This window comes from Myotis davidii, unplaced genomic scaffold, assembly GCF_000327345.1.
Source record: "Myotis davidii unplaced genomic scaffold, ASM32734v1 scaffold271, whole genome shotgun sequence".
NCBI classification, from domain to species: domain Eukaryota; kingdom Metazoa; phylum Chordata; class Mammalia; order Chiroptera; family Vespertilionidae; genus Myotis; species Myotis davidii.
This window is the reverse complement of record NW_006284839.1, coordinates 1,937,648-1,954,394: the sequence shown is the minus strand read 5'-3', so window position 1 is coordinate 1,954,394 and position 16,747 is coordinate 1,937,648. Positions and strand designations below refer to the sequence as shown.

At 38.1% G+C, this 16,747-nt stretch overlaps 1 protein-coding gene across 1 annotated transcript in view; it reads left to right on the top strand.

Annotated features, from left to right (window-relative positions):
* Positions 1 to 203: 203 nt before the first annotated feature.
* BTAF1 (B-TFIID TATA-box binding protein associated factor 1) overlaps positions 204 to 16,747 on the top strand; it is a 92,975-nt gene continuing 76,431 nt past the window's right edge. The window contains 4 exon segments of the mRNA XM_006755114.2: positions 204 to 302; positions 7,111 to 7,234; positions 10,940 to 11,054; positions 12,424 to 12,570. Coding sequence (XP_006755177.2) covers positions 247 to 302; positions 7,111 to 7,234; positions 10,940 to 11,054; positions 12,424 to 12,570 — 442 coding nt within the window. The 5' untranslated portion in view covers positions 204 to 246.

Below are 16,747 nucleotides of genomic sequence, written 5' to 3'. Positions count from 1 at the left end.
GAAATCACAAGTAGGTAAACAAAACATGAATCATGTCTTGAGTAGTTATCTCTCTGAATTAAAACCCAAATTGAAAATGGGCCAGATTTCTTATCATCAGTAGATTCCTAAGTAGTGGATATTGTCAAATATAATTACCTTAGGTTTTATTTAAATTATTCTTCTATCTTCTTTGGTACCTTTTATACAGTTGACATCTGTTACCTCTTTCTTCTTCTCCATCTGTCTATCTTCAGAGAATGAAGAATGGCATTTTTTTCTACTAGCTTTTCTGCAAGAGAAGGTTTAGCTGAAGTATTGTGGTAAGTACTGTGTTCCTCAATCAGCCCTTCTTTTAACTTCCTTTTTCTTCTGACCACCTAGCTTCATTCAGGACCTCTCCCTCACCAGAGGCCCTGTCTGCCCTCCAACATAATACTGACCCTGTCTCAAGCCCTTGCCCCTCTCCCATCAGTTCACTATACCAGCCTTTTCCATTGTGGCCTGGCCCTGATGCTTACCCTGCTTGCCTTATAGCTGTCTACCGTGGGGTAACAGATCAGACTGCCCTCTTGTCAGATCCTGGTCTGCATCTCTTTGTTCTGCCTTTTATGTGATGTCTAATCTGCTGTCCTGGAGAGAGGAATGGAGAACTCCAAAAGAGACTGTGAGTCAAGAGGATCAAGAAAGCATCTTGTGTCTCCATTCCTCTGTTCAGGGAGACATGTTTATTACCACCAGGTAGAAGATGTGAGAATAAACGGACCTAGAACTGCATGAGAGAGTGAGCTGATCTGCTACTCTTAGGGCATTTGGCTATTGGAGGAGCACAGGTGACATGACGTGGCATTGGGATAAAAGGCTTTGCAGAAAGGAGAGGCGGGAGTAACTGTGTGGCTGAGACAGATCAGCATTAAGTTAGGAGTTGGTCTTTGGGCAGCTTGTGGTTCTGATGAAGCTAGATAGCAGGGGACTAAAGGAAAGTTTAGGAAGGGTGTAAATTACTGAAGGAATACAGTGCTTACTGCATGGTCTCTTTCAGCTTGCTGTTGGGAGCAGACGTAAGTGCCTTGATGTTCAGAATGCTGAAGACTGTTATGCTAATCTCTTCATTAATTGAAATATTATCTTACCATCAGTTCTGTTATTTTAATAATTTGTTTTTATGTAATACGTCTCTGGTAAATTAAGGTTGTTTCTCAAAGGAAGCAAAAAAAAAAAATTTAATACAGCACACTTTTTTTTGCTTAAAAATGGTGCCTAAATTTGTTCCCAAGAAATTTGAACTTTTCTTTGTAATTTTAATCACAGTAAGCACCAACTACTCAACTACATTTAAATACTGTGCAGAGACACTGTGAAAAGTATTGTGGGGGAGCGGGGCAAAAAGAATCATCAAAGGAGGTGAAGCCTAATGAGCATAAGACATCATGTGACAACTCAGTGTAAGAGATGCCACAAAGCAAAGCATAATAAATACCAAAATGGCCATTTAAGATGAGAATTCATGTGGATTTCGGAAGAGGAAATAATCTCTATGGTTTAGTAGTTTGAAATGGTTTCAAAGGGTAAACAACTTTAAATCTTTTTAAAAAATATATATTTTTTAGTGATTTCAGAGAGGAAGGGAGAGGGGGAGAGAGAGAGAGAAACATCAATGATGAGAGAGAATCATTGATCGGTGGCTGCCTTCTGCACATCCCCTATTGAGGATCAAGCCCGCATCCTGGTCATGTGCCCTTGACTGGAATCGAACTTGGGACCCTTCAGTCTGCAGGCCGATACTCTATCCACTGAGCCAAACCAACTAGGGCACAACTTTAAATCTTGATGGATGGGAGCTAGCTGAAGAATTGAACCCAGAAAAGGCATTCTAAGTGGAAGAAACAGTATAGACAAAGTTATGAACACCAAAAAGGTTCATGTTTGGGAGAGACTTTTTTGTTTTTGATTGCTATCTGATAGGCAAGGGTGAGCCATTAAAAAGTTTAGAATAAGGTAGCCATTTGACCAAAGGGTGCTTAAGGAAGTAAATCTGGCAAATAATATCACATCAGTATGAGATTATGCTTATCAGGCAGTTGAAAGTGTGGCACTAGAGCTTCCAGATGGGCCAGAGTTAGGGACTATTTGTACTGTGTTATAGTTTTAATAAATAATATAGTTTCCTAAGGGAGAAACTGGTGAGAGATGAGCAACCAAGGATAGAATCTGGGAGAATGTTCATATTAAATGTGTTAAGAATAGGGAAATCAATGAAAGAATTGAATTCAAAGAAGAGCAGGGTAATAAAATATGAAAATTTAGAAAAGAAAGTATTTTAAGGAGTATTTGCTGATATCAGATGTCATAGAAGAGTCAAGAAAATTGGATTTGGATCTTACAAGTTCATTGGTGACTTTCAGGTATGCTATTTCAGTAATAGAGAAGGATTAGAAACGTGACTGATAAAAATTAAATTGTATGGCCGAAACCGGTTTGGCTCAGTGGATAGAGCGTCAGCCTGCGGACTGAAAGGTCCCAGGTTCGATTCCGGTCAAGGGCATGTACCTGGGTTGCGGGCACATCTCCAGTAGGAGATGTGCAGGAGGCAGCTGATCGATGTTTCTCTCTCATCGATGTTTCTAACTCTCTATCTCTCTCCCTTCCTCTCTGTAAAAAATCAATAAAATATATTTAAAAAAAAAATTAAATTGTATGAGGAGGAAATAAAAGAGGTGTTTTTAAGCAGTGGTTCAAGATACTAATAGAGAGGATACGTATAAAGACCAATCTTTAGAGATAGTTAAGAGAGAACTTGAGATCATTTGTGTTCCATATCCTGGAGATCTGTCTATACAGTGAAGTAGCCCTTTTTTTTAAAATATTTTTTATTGATTTTTTACAGAGAGGAAGGGAGAGAGATAGAGAGTCAGAAATATCGATGAGGGAGAAACATCGACCAGCTGCCTCCTGCACATCCCCCACCGGGGATGTGCCTGCAACCCAGGTACATGCCCTTAACCGGAATCGAACCTCGGACCTTTCAGTCCGCAGGCCGACGCTCTATCCACTGAGCCAAACCGGTTTCGGCGAAGTAGCCCTTTTTTTTAAAAAAATTGATTTCAGAGAGGAAGGAAGAGGTGGGGAGAGAGATAGAAACATCAGTGATGAGAGAGAATCATTGATTGGCTGCCTTCTTCACGCCCCCTATTGGGGATCGAGCCCACAACCCAGGCATGATCTCCTGGTTCATAGGTTGATCTTCAACCACTGAGCATCACTGGCAGGGTGTCTGCTCCTTTTTAAGGAATAGAGAATGGTAATTGGGGTTTGAAGAATGTGGAAATGATTGGGGAAAATTTTGAAAACTGAATTTTCTTTCAACTTTTTGCACATGGATTTATAAACAGGTTAGTATTGCCACTTCCTTAGAGTGTTCATTTTGTGGCCAGCTTTGCTTTTGGTCACAAAAAAGCAGAAACTCCATATGGAAAAGGAATTATGAAGTAGTTAAAATCTTGGCAGATGTCTAAGGAATTTGACATCAGGTGTCAAAGCTATGAAAAACATTATATAAGAAAAAATACAAAAATGTTGCAATGATGTGATGCTGTAAAATATAGCCAAAAATGTCTAGTTTTACCTCCAAAATAAGAGGTTAAGCAAAGTGAGCTTCCCTAAGTCCTCTAATAAGTGACAGAAGTAGGACCTTTAAAGCTTCTCTAATTTCCAGTCTTGTTTTTCATTTTATCACTGTTTCCTATAGGAAAGTGCTGAATCTTTGTGAACTATACATATATTGAAGAAATATCCTATATAATAAAAGCCTACTATGCTAAGTGTCTGGTCATCCATTCAACCAGTCAAAGTGTAATATGCTAATGATATGCTAAGGCTGCTCATCCATTTGCTATGATGTGCAACCACCTGGGGGCAGACAGTTGACCGGTCGACCAGTTGCTATGATGTGCATTGACCACCAGCGGGCAGTTGCTCTGACTGGTAGGTTAGCTTGTTGCTAGGGTCCAGCTAATTGGGACTGAGCAAGATGGGCCGGACATGCCCTGGAGCCCTCCCGCGGTCCCTCATGGGCTGGCCAACCTCCTGCATCCCTCCCCAGGGATCAGAGCCATTTCGGCCTGATCCTGCAGGCCAGGCTGAGGGACCCCACTGGTGCATGAATTCGTGCACTGGGCCTCCAGTATTGTTATAAAGAATACATGAGTACATGCAGCAATCTCTAAGCGACCGTTCGACGAGTAGCTATGATGTGCACAGCCACCGGGGGACAGATGCTCAATGCAGGTACATGGAAACATGGAACAGATTGATGAATCTCAGAGGGGAGGGCGGGAGGAGATTAACCAAAGATCTTATATGCATACTAGAGGCATGCACTGGTGGGGACCCTCTGCCTGGCCTGTGAGGATTGGGCTGAAACCGGCCCAGTGCACAGATTTGTGCACCGGTGGGGTCCCTCTGCCTGGCCTGTGGGGATCGGGCCAAAACTGGCAGTCCCACATCCCCTGAGGTGTCCTGGATTGTGAGAGGGAGCAGGCCAGGCCAAGGTACCCCACCAGTGCATGAATCTGTGCACTGGGCCTTCTAGTACAATTATACATCCATTGTAGCATAAATTTGATCTAAGACTAATACATTTTTTATAGTAAAACATTTAATTTTTGATAATTTTGCCTGCCATAGAATATAGAAGATTTAAATGAATATTTGTCTTGCCCTAGCCGGTTTGGCTTAGTGGAATAGAGTGTTGGCCTGTGGACTGGAGAGTCCCAGGTTCGATTCCGGTCAAGGGCACATGCCCGGGTTGCAGGCTCAATCCCCAGTAGAGGGCGTGCAGGAGGTAACCAATCAATGATTCTCTCCATCGATGTTTCTATCTCTCCCCTTCTCCCTTCCTTTCTGAAATAAAAAATATATTTAAAAACAAAAACAATAAATGAATATTTGTCTTGATACTTACAGGAAGTAGTTTGTAGAGGTTTAGATTTTCTTTCCATAAATTTCTTTTCAGTGAGCATAGACATTCAAAAATCATATTGTCGTGGCAATGTACAGATTATTTGTTGGTTCAGAGAGGGTTCTTATAAACTTTAACATTGTAACCACTTTTAAAGATGAAAATAAAGGGGATTCTGAGAGTTATGTATGGGATGTATGTGGGAAATCACTTTCTGGGGACGGGGTCTGGGGTCCAACTTAGTCTCAGAACTTTTTAAGAAAACCAATTGTCAGAAAAATTTTTTTTTTCCTTTTGTCCCACTATCTCCTTGAGTCACTTCACCAAATCCTGTAGCAAAAACTGATAAATAAATGGGTAAAGACAAATATTTAGATAGCGTTGAATGAAGATGGGACATGTCTGTATAAAGTAAGTTAATTTTTGCATGTCCTATAAAAATTTCTTTATAACCCTTCAGTGTGCCATTCACTATATAGGAACAAAACTGTGCTGTATTACTTTTGTTTTCTTTATGTTACGGCTTAAATTGCCTCAAATATTTGTCCTTACACATCCTTAACTATAAAATTTTAACCTTGCCTCTTAGTGTTGTTCTGAAGCAGTTGAAAACTTTTCATAGTACCCTTAAACTTCTTGACTGAAAAAGACCTATTTTAGTTATATATTTCTTACCAGTTATAATGATTTTGTACTTATTAGTGACTAGCTAGCTTGAAAAACTAGCAGAAAAGAAAGAAAAAGAAAAACCCTGCCCATTTCATTTCCGCCCCCAGAGGTTTATCCTTATAAAAGATTTTCAAAACTTTGTTTTTTAACTTTTTAGCTCTCTATAAAAGAAAAATAATCCCAGAAGTAAAATATGAGCCTCTCTACAGTTTATTATTATTTTTTATATCTAATGTATTTAACTTTAAAAGAAATCTTTATTGTTGAAAGTATTGTGTATGTCCCCCTTTTTTCCCCATTGGGCCCCCCCCCCCCCCAGGCCCTCACCACTTCACCGTCTGTGTCCATGGGTTATGCATATATGCATACAAGGTCTTTGTTTGATTACCTCCCCCCGCCTCCCCTCCCCTACCTTCCCTCTGAGATTCCACACTTTATTCCATGCTTCCATGTCTCTGGATCCATTCTGAGGATATGTTTGTTTGATTTTTAAAGAGAGAAGAAGGTGGAAGTGGGGGTGGGGGGGCAGGGAAGGGAGAAACATCAATAGGTTGCCTCCTATGCACCCACAACCTAGGCATATGGCCTGACAGGGAATTGAACCCATCACTTTTTGGGGGGCGGGGGTTTGGGATGATGCTCCAACAATTGAGCCATCCGGCCAAGGTAAACTTGTCATCTTGTAACATTTCCTCACCAGTTCTTCCCATTTCTTGTAATGACATCTTCATTTTCTAAGATTTAGAGTCTCAGAATCTTTTTATTTCCTTAACATTTATTTCACTTAATTACTATACCATGTGTGATTTCAGCATTTCTCTCAACCTCTTTTTAGTCTTGCCATGATTATAGTTCAGGTTTGCACTTTTAGCCTTAAGTTATCTAAAAGGTTCCTTCCATTTTATTTCATGCTTCAAACTGCTGCCAGAGCAATCTTTCTAAAACATAGCTCCAGTCTCATCACTTTCTTAATTCAAGACCTTCATGGTTGAACTACACATTCAAAGATCTCCACATTAGAGCTCTATAACTATTACTGTCTCCCACTGTTATCTTACAGTTAAGCTATTAGTCACTTCTCTAAATGTAGTCTTCCTTTTCTTATTGCCTTAGTGGTATTATTTCTTCCCGATGTCTCTCCCCTTTCCCTTTTACCACCTCATCTCTACCAGTATTGAAATCTTATTTTCTACCATTATGGTCCTTCTCATACACCATTTCTTTTACAAAGCCTTTTCAGTATTACACAGTTGGGGATATAGTATTTGTTTTCTCTGTCCCTACTCTTTAAAATACTTTGTATGTTTTTTCTGACATGTATCTTACTGTATTCTATATTCTACTTATTTGTATATTTGCCTTGCCATAGCAAGTTGCTTAAGAGTAGAGATTCCCCTGCAGCTTTAGCATAGGTCTTTGTTCACAGATGCTCAGTACATTTATTAACTCATACATATGAGAAAACACATTTCAGAATAACCATTGTATTTTTGGCATTTTAGGCTTGACCGTCTTTTTATCTTACTGGATACTGGCACTACTCCAGTTACAAGAAAAGCTGCTGCACAGCAACTTGGAGAAGTGGTAAAGCTTCATCCCCATGAACTACATAATCTCTTATCTAAAGTAAGAATGCTTTTTTTAAAAAAATTATAATACAATTGTGAAAATTTGTCCATAGATAACAAAAGTAAAGACAGAAATTGTCTTATTTTATTTTAGTGACAGCTTGTGGTCTTCAAATTCCATTAAATATCTTAACATTTTTCAAATATTTTTAGATTTTTGCTATTTATAATGTATTTTGTTTGTTGCAAGATTTAAACTATTTTTGTTTTGTTTTTGCATCAAGTTTAATTGTTTAAGGGATGTGACAACATAACATTTTTTACCTGTGGCACAAATTTGAATCTGACCCAATTTGGTAATGAACTAAGTTGTTAATCTAGTTTGTTGGTGGTCTAACTTGTTTTTAATGGCTAATAATTATATCACAGTTGGCAGTCTTAAAATGGACGAGTACTCATGGGCATGATTAAAATATATGAGAACTTAGCTGTCATTATATTCTTAGTAAGTGGAGGCTTTCTGCTTTGTTGGATCACTGTTTTCCTAATGCTAGCCTAAGTTCTTTCCTCAAGCAATGACTGTACTTTCACTGAACTCTGGGCTTGTGGAAGTATGTCTATATGATAGTAAGCAGCAAATTCCATATGTTTAATTCTCTGGCATGCAGAGTGAAAACAAGAGTGCTTTGGGGGAAGGAAGAATAGGGAATAGGTTGGGAGAGGAGCAATATGATAAGCCCAGACATTTGAAGCTCCATGATACCTCTCTTCCCATTGACCTTATCCCTTTTTTCATTTTCATTTGTTCCTCCCTGATTCTTAGGAGTAGGAGTTATAAGCCCCTTGTTGATATATGTAAATCTGTACTATGTGGTTCCTACCATAAGGGTTAACAGTGACTCAGTGACTCTCTTTCCAATGTATTCCCTGCTTAGATACTACCATTTCTAACCGAGATGTAGATGGAGAGACAGTGATTTGACATCTAAGGTCCCATATTCTCACAATGGAGAAGGATGCAGATTAGGCAGCATTATACTCATGTGTAAGGTGGAGGGATAGGGAAGCATACCCACTTCCTCTCATCCCAAGGGAAGAGAGGACTGAATGAGCTGAAACTGGAAACAATGAACAAGACTAATCTGTGCTGAACTGAGAAAAAGTTTCCAGCCTTCCAAGTGAGTTCTGGTCTTCATAACTGAGACCCCAGCATACTGGCTGCCATCAAATAATTCCAAATGAGGCAAAGTTTGTTTTTAGCACCTTCTTACCTCCTGCTCTCTCTTCTCTCCCTTCATGTTTTCTTGTTGCCTTTCAGTTTTGTTTTTAAAACAGCTTTATTGAAATGGAATTTACATATAATACAGTTCAACCATGTAAAGTATGCAGTTCAATGATGTTTAAAATTATATTCACAGATATGTGCAACCATCACCGAAATCTAATTTTAAAACATTTTTATCTCCCCCAAAAGCAGCCTCATTCTCATTAGCAGTCATTCTTCATTACTCCCTCTCTCATTCTCAGTCCTAGGCAACCACTGATTTAGTTTCTGTCTATAGATTTGCATATTCTGAACATTTTATATAGTTGTGTGACATTTTTGTGAGTGGTTTCTTGTACTTAAAATAATATTTTATATTTTCATGGTTCTTTCATATTGTAGCATGTCTCATTACCTCCTTCCTTTTTATTGCTGAATAATATTCCATTGTATAGATAAGGATATACCATATGGATACCTTATTATCTATTCATCAGTTGATGGACATTTGGGTTGTTTCTACTTTTCGGCCTATGATGAAAATGCTGCTATGAAAATCCATGTCCAGGTTTTTGTGTGGTTGCATGCTTTCCTTTCCCTTGGATATATGCCTGGAGTAAAATTGCTGGATCCTGAGGAACTGCCAGACTGTTTTCCAAACTGGCTCCACTGTTTTACATTCCCAACAACAGTGTATGAGAGATCTGATTTTTCAACATCCTTGCCAGAACTTATTAACCGACTTTGATTATATACATACTAGTGAGTGTAAAGTAATATCTCATTGTACTTTTGATGGGTTTTCTGATGACTAGTGATGTTGAACATCTTTTCATGTGTTTATTGGCTATTTGTTTATCTTTTATGGAGAACAGTCAGATCCTTTGCCTGTTTTTATTTGATATTTGTTATTTTATTATTGAGTTGTAAGACCTTTTTATATACTTTGTATACAAGCCCCTTATCAGGTATTTGATACGTTCTTCCAGTCTGTTGGATGTTTTTTCACTTACTTGATGGTGTCCTTGAAGCACAAAAGTTAATACTTTTGATGAAAACCAATTTTTTTTTAACATCACGTGCAAAAAACAACACTTGTGCTTTTGGGGTCATATCTAAGTAACCCTTGCCTAACCCAGTGTCACAAAGATTTACCCCTATGTTTTAAGAATTTAATAGTTTTTAGCTCTTACTTTTAGATTTATGGCCCATTTGAGTTAATTTTTGTGTCTGGTGTGAGGTAGGGTTCAAAATCATTATTTTGTTGCCCCAGCACCATTTGTTAATAAAAACTCTTTATCCATTGAATTGTCTTGGCACTCTTGTTGAAAATCAGTTGATCATAGACACATAGTATTGTTTCTGGACTCTTTATTATTATTACTTTTAATTGATTTTAGAGAGAGAAAGGGAGAGAAAGAGAAACATCAGTGTGTTGTTCCACTTATTTATGCATTCATTGGTTGCTTCTTGTATGTGCCCTAACTGGAGATCAAACCTGCAACCTTGGCATATCAGGGACAATGCTCTAACCTAGCGGTCACCAACCACTGGTCCGCGGACCACTGGTGGTCCATGAGGTCTGAAAGGTTGGCGACCACTGCTCTAACCAACTGAGCTTCTGGGCCAGGGCCTGGACTCTTAGTTCTATTCCATTAATCCAGATAACTGTTCTTTCACCAGTATCACACTGTCTTGGTAATTGTTGCTTTATAGAAAGTTTTGAAATCAAGAAGTGTGAATCTATCAAGTTTATTCTTTTCAAAATTGTTTGGTTATTCTGAGTTCCTTGCATTTCCATATAAATTTTAGGACCAACTTGTTCATTTCTGTAAAAAGTCAACTGGGATTTTGAAGAATTTTGTTGAATCTAGATCAATTTAGGGAGTATTAACTATCTTCACAATATTGATTCTTTCAATCCATGATCATGAGGTATTTTTCTGTTTATTTAAATCTTATTTAATTTCTATCAACAATATTTTGAATTTTTGTGATTTTCAGATTCAAGTATTGTACTTCTTAAATTTATTCTTAAGTATTTTATAATTTCTGATGCTATTTAAATGGAATTATTTTCTTAATTTTATTTTCAGGTTGTTTATTGAAAGTTTATAGGAACACTTTCCATTGATTTTTACATACTGATTTTATCTCTTGCAATCTTACTGACCTCATTTATTCTTTCTGCTAGATTTTTATAACTTTTTGCATTAAATAAGACTTAATATACACTTTGCTTTTTAGCAGGTTAAAAGCTATGTTATTTTTCAAATGTACTTAAGTCTTCATTTATTAAAAATTCTTTTTAAGGTGTAGTGATTCATGTGTATGATATAATCTTACAAAAGATTTTAATTCAAGATGTTATATATAAATTTGATGGCTGCTAAATTAAAATACATTAATAACATGTAAATTTGTATTTCTCTGTTCTGGCTACTTTGAACAAACAACATTTTCTGGTATATAACTGTTTTTGTTTTATCATTTTTTAAGGTGCTGATATACTTAAGGAGTACAAATTGGGATACTCGGATAGCAGCAGGACAAGCTGTTGAAGCTATAGTGAAAAATGTACCTGAGTGGAATCCAGTGCCAAGAACCAAACAAGGTGCTTTTAAGTGGAAAACCTATTTGCAGTAAAACACCTAACTGTAGAATTAACTAAACTATACATTTTATACTTTAATAATTTTACGTCTTAATTTTTATGCTTTTAGATATAGCCTTATCAAAAAATGACATTGAATAAGGTGATTTTCATATGCTTTAAAAAAAGACTAAACAAATGTTTTCATATTTTTTTAAATTATTAATTCTAGGCTGGCAGGTGTGATTCAGTGGTTGAGCGTCAACCTCTGAACCAGGATGTCATGATTCGATTCCTGGTCAGGTCCCATACCCGGGTTGCAGGCTTGATCCCCAGCATGGGCATGCAGGAGGCAGCTGATCAATGATTCTCTCTCATCATTGATGTTTCTATCTCTCTCCCTCTCCCTTCCTCTCTGAAGCAAATAAAAATATTCTTCAGAAAATAAATTATTCTACAGCATGCTTGACTTACAGAGATTATTACTTCCCTGAAGGAATTTATGTCCTAAAAAATAAAATTAAATCAATACAAAGTAAATCTTTGAAGCAGTAGTCTATTTATTTTGTTGGTGGAAGAATAGTGTAATTATTTTCTAAATTTAATCACAATTATGTGTGGCTGTTTGGATGGTTATGCCTAGTTTTTTGTTTTAATTTTTATTTATTGATTTTAGAGAGAGAGAGGAAGGGGAGGAGAGAGAAAGAAACTTCAATTTGTTGTTCCACTTATTTATACATTTATTGGTTGATTTTTGCTCTGTACTGGGGATGGAGCCTACAACCTGGGCATATGCCCTGACCCGGAACCAAACCGTGACCTGGTTCATAGGTTGACCCTCAACCACTGAGCCACAATGGCTGGGCCACCTTGGTATTTCTTAAAAAATTTTTTTCCTTTATTGATTAAGATATTATAAATGTGTCCTTATCCCTCCGTTGGCCCCCTACCCCCCCACTTATGCCCTCATCCCTGGTGTCTGTATCCATTGGTTATGCTTATATGCATGCATACAAATCCTTTGGTTGCTCTCTCCCCTACCTTGGTATTTTTTTTTTAATTTAATAGTAAGTGGAGACAGCATGATATTTATTATACGTATTTCAACATGAAGGGGGATGCATTTTTTTATATAACATTGTGCTTTTGTAGCAAAAAACAGCTATACATACATCCACTAACATTCTGATAGTTTGTAGGAGGGGAGCCACCGACTAAATAGTTTTTTTTTTCATAAATAAGAGCTGATCATAAGTAAATCCACAGTAGCTTTTCTACTTCCCCTTTTACTTTTCTTAAAATATTACCCATCCACCACAAGTAATGCTGTTTTCTTTCATTTTACATTTTGGCTATGTGATCAAATTAAATATTTTTAAACTTTATCTAGAACCTACTTCAGAAAGTGCTATGGAAGATTCATCTACTACAGATCGATTGAATTTTGACAGATTTGATATATGTAGATTGTTACAACATGGGGCGTCACTATTGGGATCTGCTGGTGCAGAATTTGAAGTACAAGATGAAAAATCAGGTATGTAGTAGTTCTACGGAAGAAAGTCTGAAACACGTGTGTTCAAACTAATTTATCACTTGATATGCTATGTACTAGTCATGCAGAATATAACATGTCATGAAGTATAAATTAACGAAAGTTTGCAGGTAGGATTTGTAGGTGCTACGAGTGGGAAGATAACCAGAAGTACTTGGTCTAAAGCTACCATATGAATATTTTTCTTCCCTTAACTGAATATGTACTATATGTCCAGAGTGAGGCAAAAGTAGGTTTACAATTGTTCATATGGAAAAATAATACAATAATTAATAAATATTACAATAATAAACTGTTTTGTGTACTCACAACTGTAGACCTACTTTTGCCCCACCCTCTATGCATTATTAATGGTACATACTAATATTCAGTAGCCATTTTATCTAATATAGAAATTTTAAATTGTTACCCTAGAGCCTCAATTGAAACTATTTTAAATAAAGCCAGATTGTGGTAATATTCTCACAATTCTGGAAATCTGAGAGGCTATATGATAATTTTTATTATGTTTTAAGTATATAAACAATTGGATCTATTCTTGCTGGTGACCAAGCAAAAACTAAAAATGAAAAATAAATTGTGGCTAGGTAATTATCCCACTATCTTTAAACTTACAGAATCTATCTGGATATAAAATAAATGTTTTGGCCATTCAAGATTGATGCCTTGAGTGGAAAAAACCTTGATGTTTTTAATGGATTTGTAAGTAAATAAATTGTTTTTTTGAACTAAAACCAAAACAGAACTGTGTTTTGTTGCTAAATAATCATTAGTCAAAGTATATCTATACAGCTAAGTTAATGAAATTCTCTTTAATTTGTACATATTAAAAAAAATTTAAGTACCCATTCCCTCTTCCTTATATGATTTCTTTTGGAAATATACTTTAATTATTTTTAGAGAAAATAAGGAAAATTTGCTCAAGTTCCAGAAAAGCAATAGTTTTTCTAATAAGGGAGGTAGAAACTTTTCAACTTGAAAAAATTCTCTATACAAAAAGTATACTAATCTTACTAAGGTACCCATGAACATTATCAGAGATCTTTGTCCCTAATCCAGGAATAAAAGTACACTAAAAAAAAAATGTGTTTGGGTCTTACCCCAGAGATGATTCCGATTTAATAGATCTCTGGAGAGCTCTAGGAAATTGTATTTAAAAGAAAAAACTGCACTTGTGACTCTGATATGTAACCAGGAACTCAGTTTTAAATGCTGGTATGTCACAGCATGCTTATTTAAAACCCTAAAATTGGGTTTTCTTTAAATGTCTGTTCATCTTTGTTTGTCTGATGTATGTGATGAACACATCCATGATTAGTTTAGGTGCTGGTCTTAGTTTCCTTTGCAGTTATGTAGGCTATTTTTCCCAGTAACTACCTTGGAACAAGAGGACTAATTTGGGGCCTACTATTTTTCCTTCTGGATAGAGCAGCGTTTAAATTTTTAAAAAGTAGCTTTATTAAGACATAATTCACATTTTATACAATTTACTCATTTTAAAACTATATAAGTGAGTGGTTTTTGGTATATTCACAGATAAGTGCAGTCAATTTTAGAATGTTTTCATTACCTCAGGAAGAAACTCCATATCCTTTAGCTAACACCGTTTTACCCCCTACTTGTTTCCTCACCTTTATAACCCTGAGTGACTTTTTGTCTCTATAGGTTTGTCTATTCTGGACATTTATTGTAAATTGAATCATAAATATATGGTCTTTGTGACTGGCTTCGATCATGTTTCCAAGGATTATCCATATTGTAGCATATATCAGTACTTCTTTTTTGTTTGTTTGTTAATCCTCACCCAAATATACTAGTATTTTTCCATTGAATTTTTTTTTTTTTTTTTTTTTAGAGAGGGACAGAAGGGATAGGGAGGGACAGAGTGGGGGAAGAAAAATAGGGAGAGAGAAACATCGATGTGAAAGAGACACATCTGTTGGGTGCCTCCTACATGCACTCTGCTGGGGATCGAACCTGCAACCCAGCTATGTGCTCTTTACTGGGAATGGAACCCAAAATCCTTTGGTGCACTGGCGGACACTCTAACCACTAAGCAACATCAGCCAGGGCTGCTGCTTTATTAAAAAAATACGTTTTTATTGATTTCAGAGAGGAAGGGAGAGGGAGAAGAGAGAAACATCAGTGATGAGTGAGAATTGTTGATTGGCTGCCTCCTGCATGCCCATACTGGTGATCTAGCCCACAACCTGGGCAGGTGCTCTGACCAGGAATCAAACCGTGACCTCTTGGCTCATAGGTTGACACTCAATCACTGAGCCATGCCAGCTGGGCTGGGGCTTTGTTTTAAAATAGTTTTTATTACTGTTATAGGATGTATTCATTTTTTAATTGTGGTAGATAACATAAAATTTATCATCTTACCCATTTTTAACTGTATATACTGTTCAGTAATATTAAGTCCATTCATATTGTCATGTGGCCAGTCTCCAGAACTCTTTCATCTTAAAACACTGAAACTTTATACCCATTAAACAAGTTCCATTACTACCACTTCCCCAGCCCCTGGCAACCACTATTCTATTTTTTGTCTTTATGAATTTGAATACTCTGGGTATTTCATGTAAGTGGAATCATACAGTATTTGTCCTTTTTAATAATTCTGTTTTATATTTTTCTATGTATATATTTTTAGATATTTTTATTGATTTCAGAGAGGAAGAAAGAGGGAGAGAGAGATAGAAACATCAGTGATGAGAGAGAACATTGATCGGCTGCCTCCTGCACACCCCCACTGGGGATCGAGTCCATAATTTGGCCTTGAACCCTTGAATGGAATCAAACCTGGGATCCTTCAGTCTGCAGGCCAGTGCTCTGTCCACTGAGCCAAACTGGCTAGGGCGTTTCTCCATGTTCTTGACAAAACTTGTTATTAATTGACTTTGATTAATATCCATACTAGTGAGTGAAGTGCTATCTTGTAGTTTTGATTTGCATTTTCCTGATGACTGATAATCATATTGGACATCTTTCATGTGTTTATTGACCATTTGTATATTGTTGGAGAACTGCCTATTCCGATCCTTTGCCCATGTTTTTATTTTACACTAGGGGCCCAGTGCACGAATTCATGCATCCTGAACTGTGGGCTTCGAGGCTGCGGTAGGCACAGGGGCGGGTCTTGGCCCATCCTCCACACCCCTGCCCGGCCCCTCCCACTGCGGCCCCCGGTCCCCTGTCTCCTGGCAGCCCTGCTCCCACCGCTCCCATATGCGCTGACAGCACCAGTCCTGCTCATACCCGCTGACGGTGCGGAGCGATTGGGGCCGGCGCCAGCAATGGATTTGAGTGGTGTTGGTGCCATCAGTAGATGCGAGTGGTGGCTGCTGCTCCGATAGCCCCTCAGGAGCAGGAGGAGGTGGAGAATCCCCCAGGGGTGATCAGGGCCAGCAGTTGCCACTCGCACCCGCTGATGGCGCCAAGTGATCGGAACTGGTGCCGGGTACCGGCAATGGGTACGAATGGCGACTGTGGTGCCGACTGCAGATGTGAGCGGGCCCGGTGCTGGCAGCAGGTGTGAACACCGGGCAGGAACCTGGTGCGCAGGAGCAAAGAATTTTCGGTAACCACCAGAGGCTCGCCCCAAAGAGCAACTGGCCTTGGTCTGGTGCCCCCACTCACCTGCTCCACTATCTTGCCTCAACTAACTACCGCCATGTTCTGCATATGCCCCTGGTGGTCAGCGCACCTTGTAGCGATTGGTTGCTTGGTGGTTCCTTCGTTCGGCCTATTTGTATATTAGCCTTTTTTTGAAAAATATTTTTTATTGATTTTTTACAGAGAGGAAAGGAGAGGGAGAGGGATACAGAGTTAGAAACATCGATGAGAGAGAAACATCGATTCAGCTGCCTCCTGCACGCCTCCCACTGGGGACATGCCTGCCACCCAGGTACATGCCCTTGACCGGAATCGAACCTGGGACCCATCAGTCTGCAGGCCGATGCTCTATCCCCCGAGCCAAAACGGTTAGGGCCATATTAGCCTTTTTTATATAGGATTTTTATTTATTTTAAAATCTTTATTGTGGTAAGTATTACATATATCCCCTCTTTTTCTCCCCATTGACTCCTCCTAGTCCATCCCCACCTCAGCCCCATGCCTTCGCCGCACTATTGTCAGTGTCTATGGGTTATATATA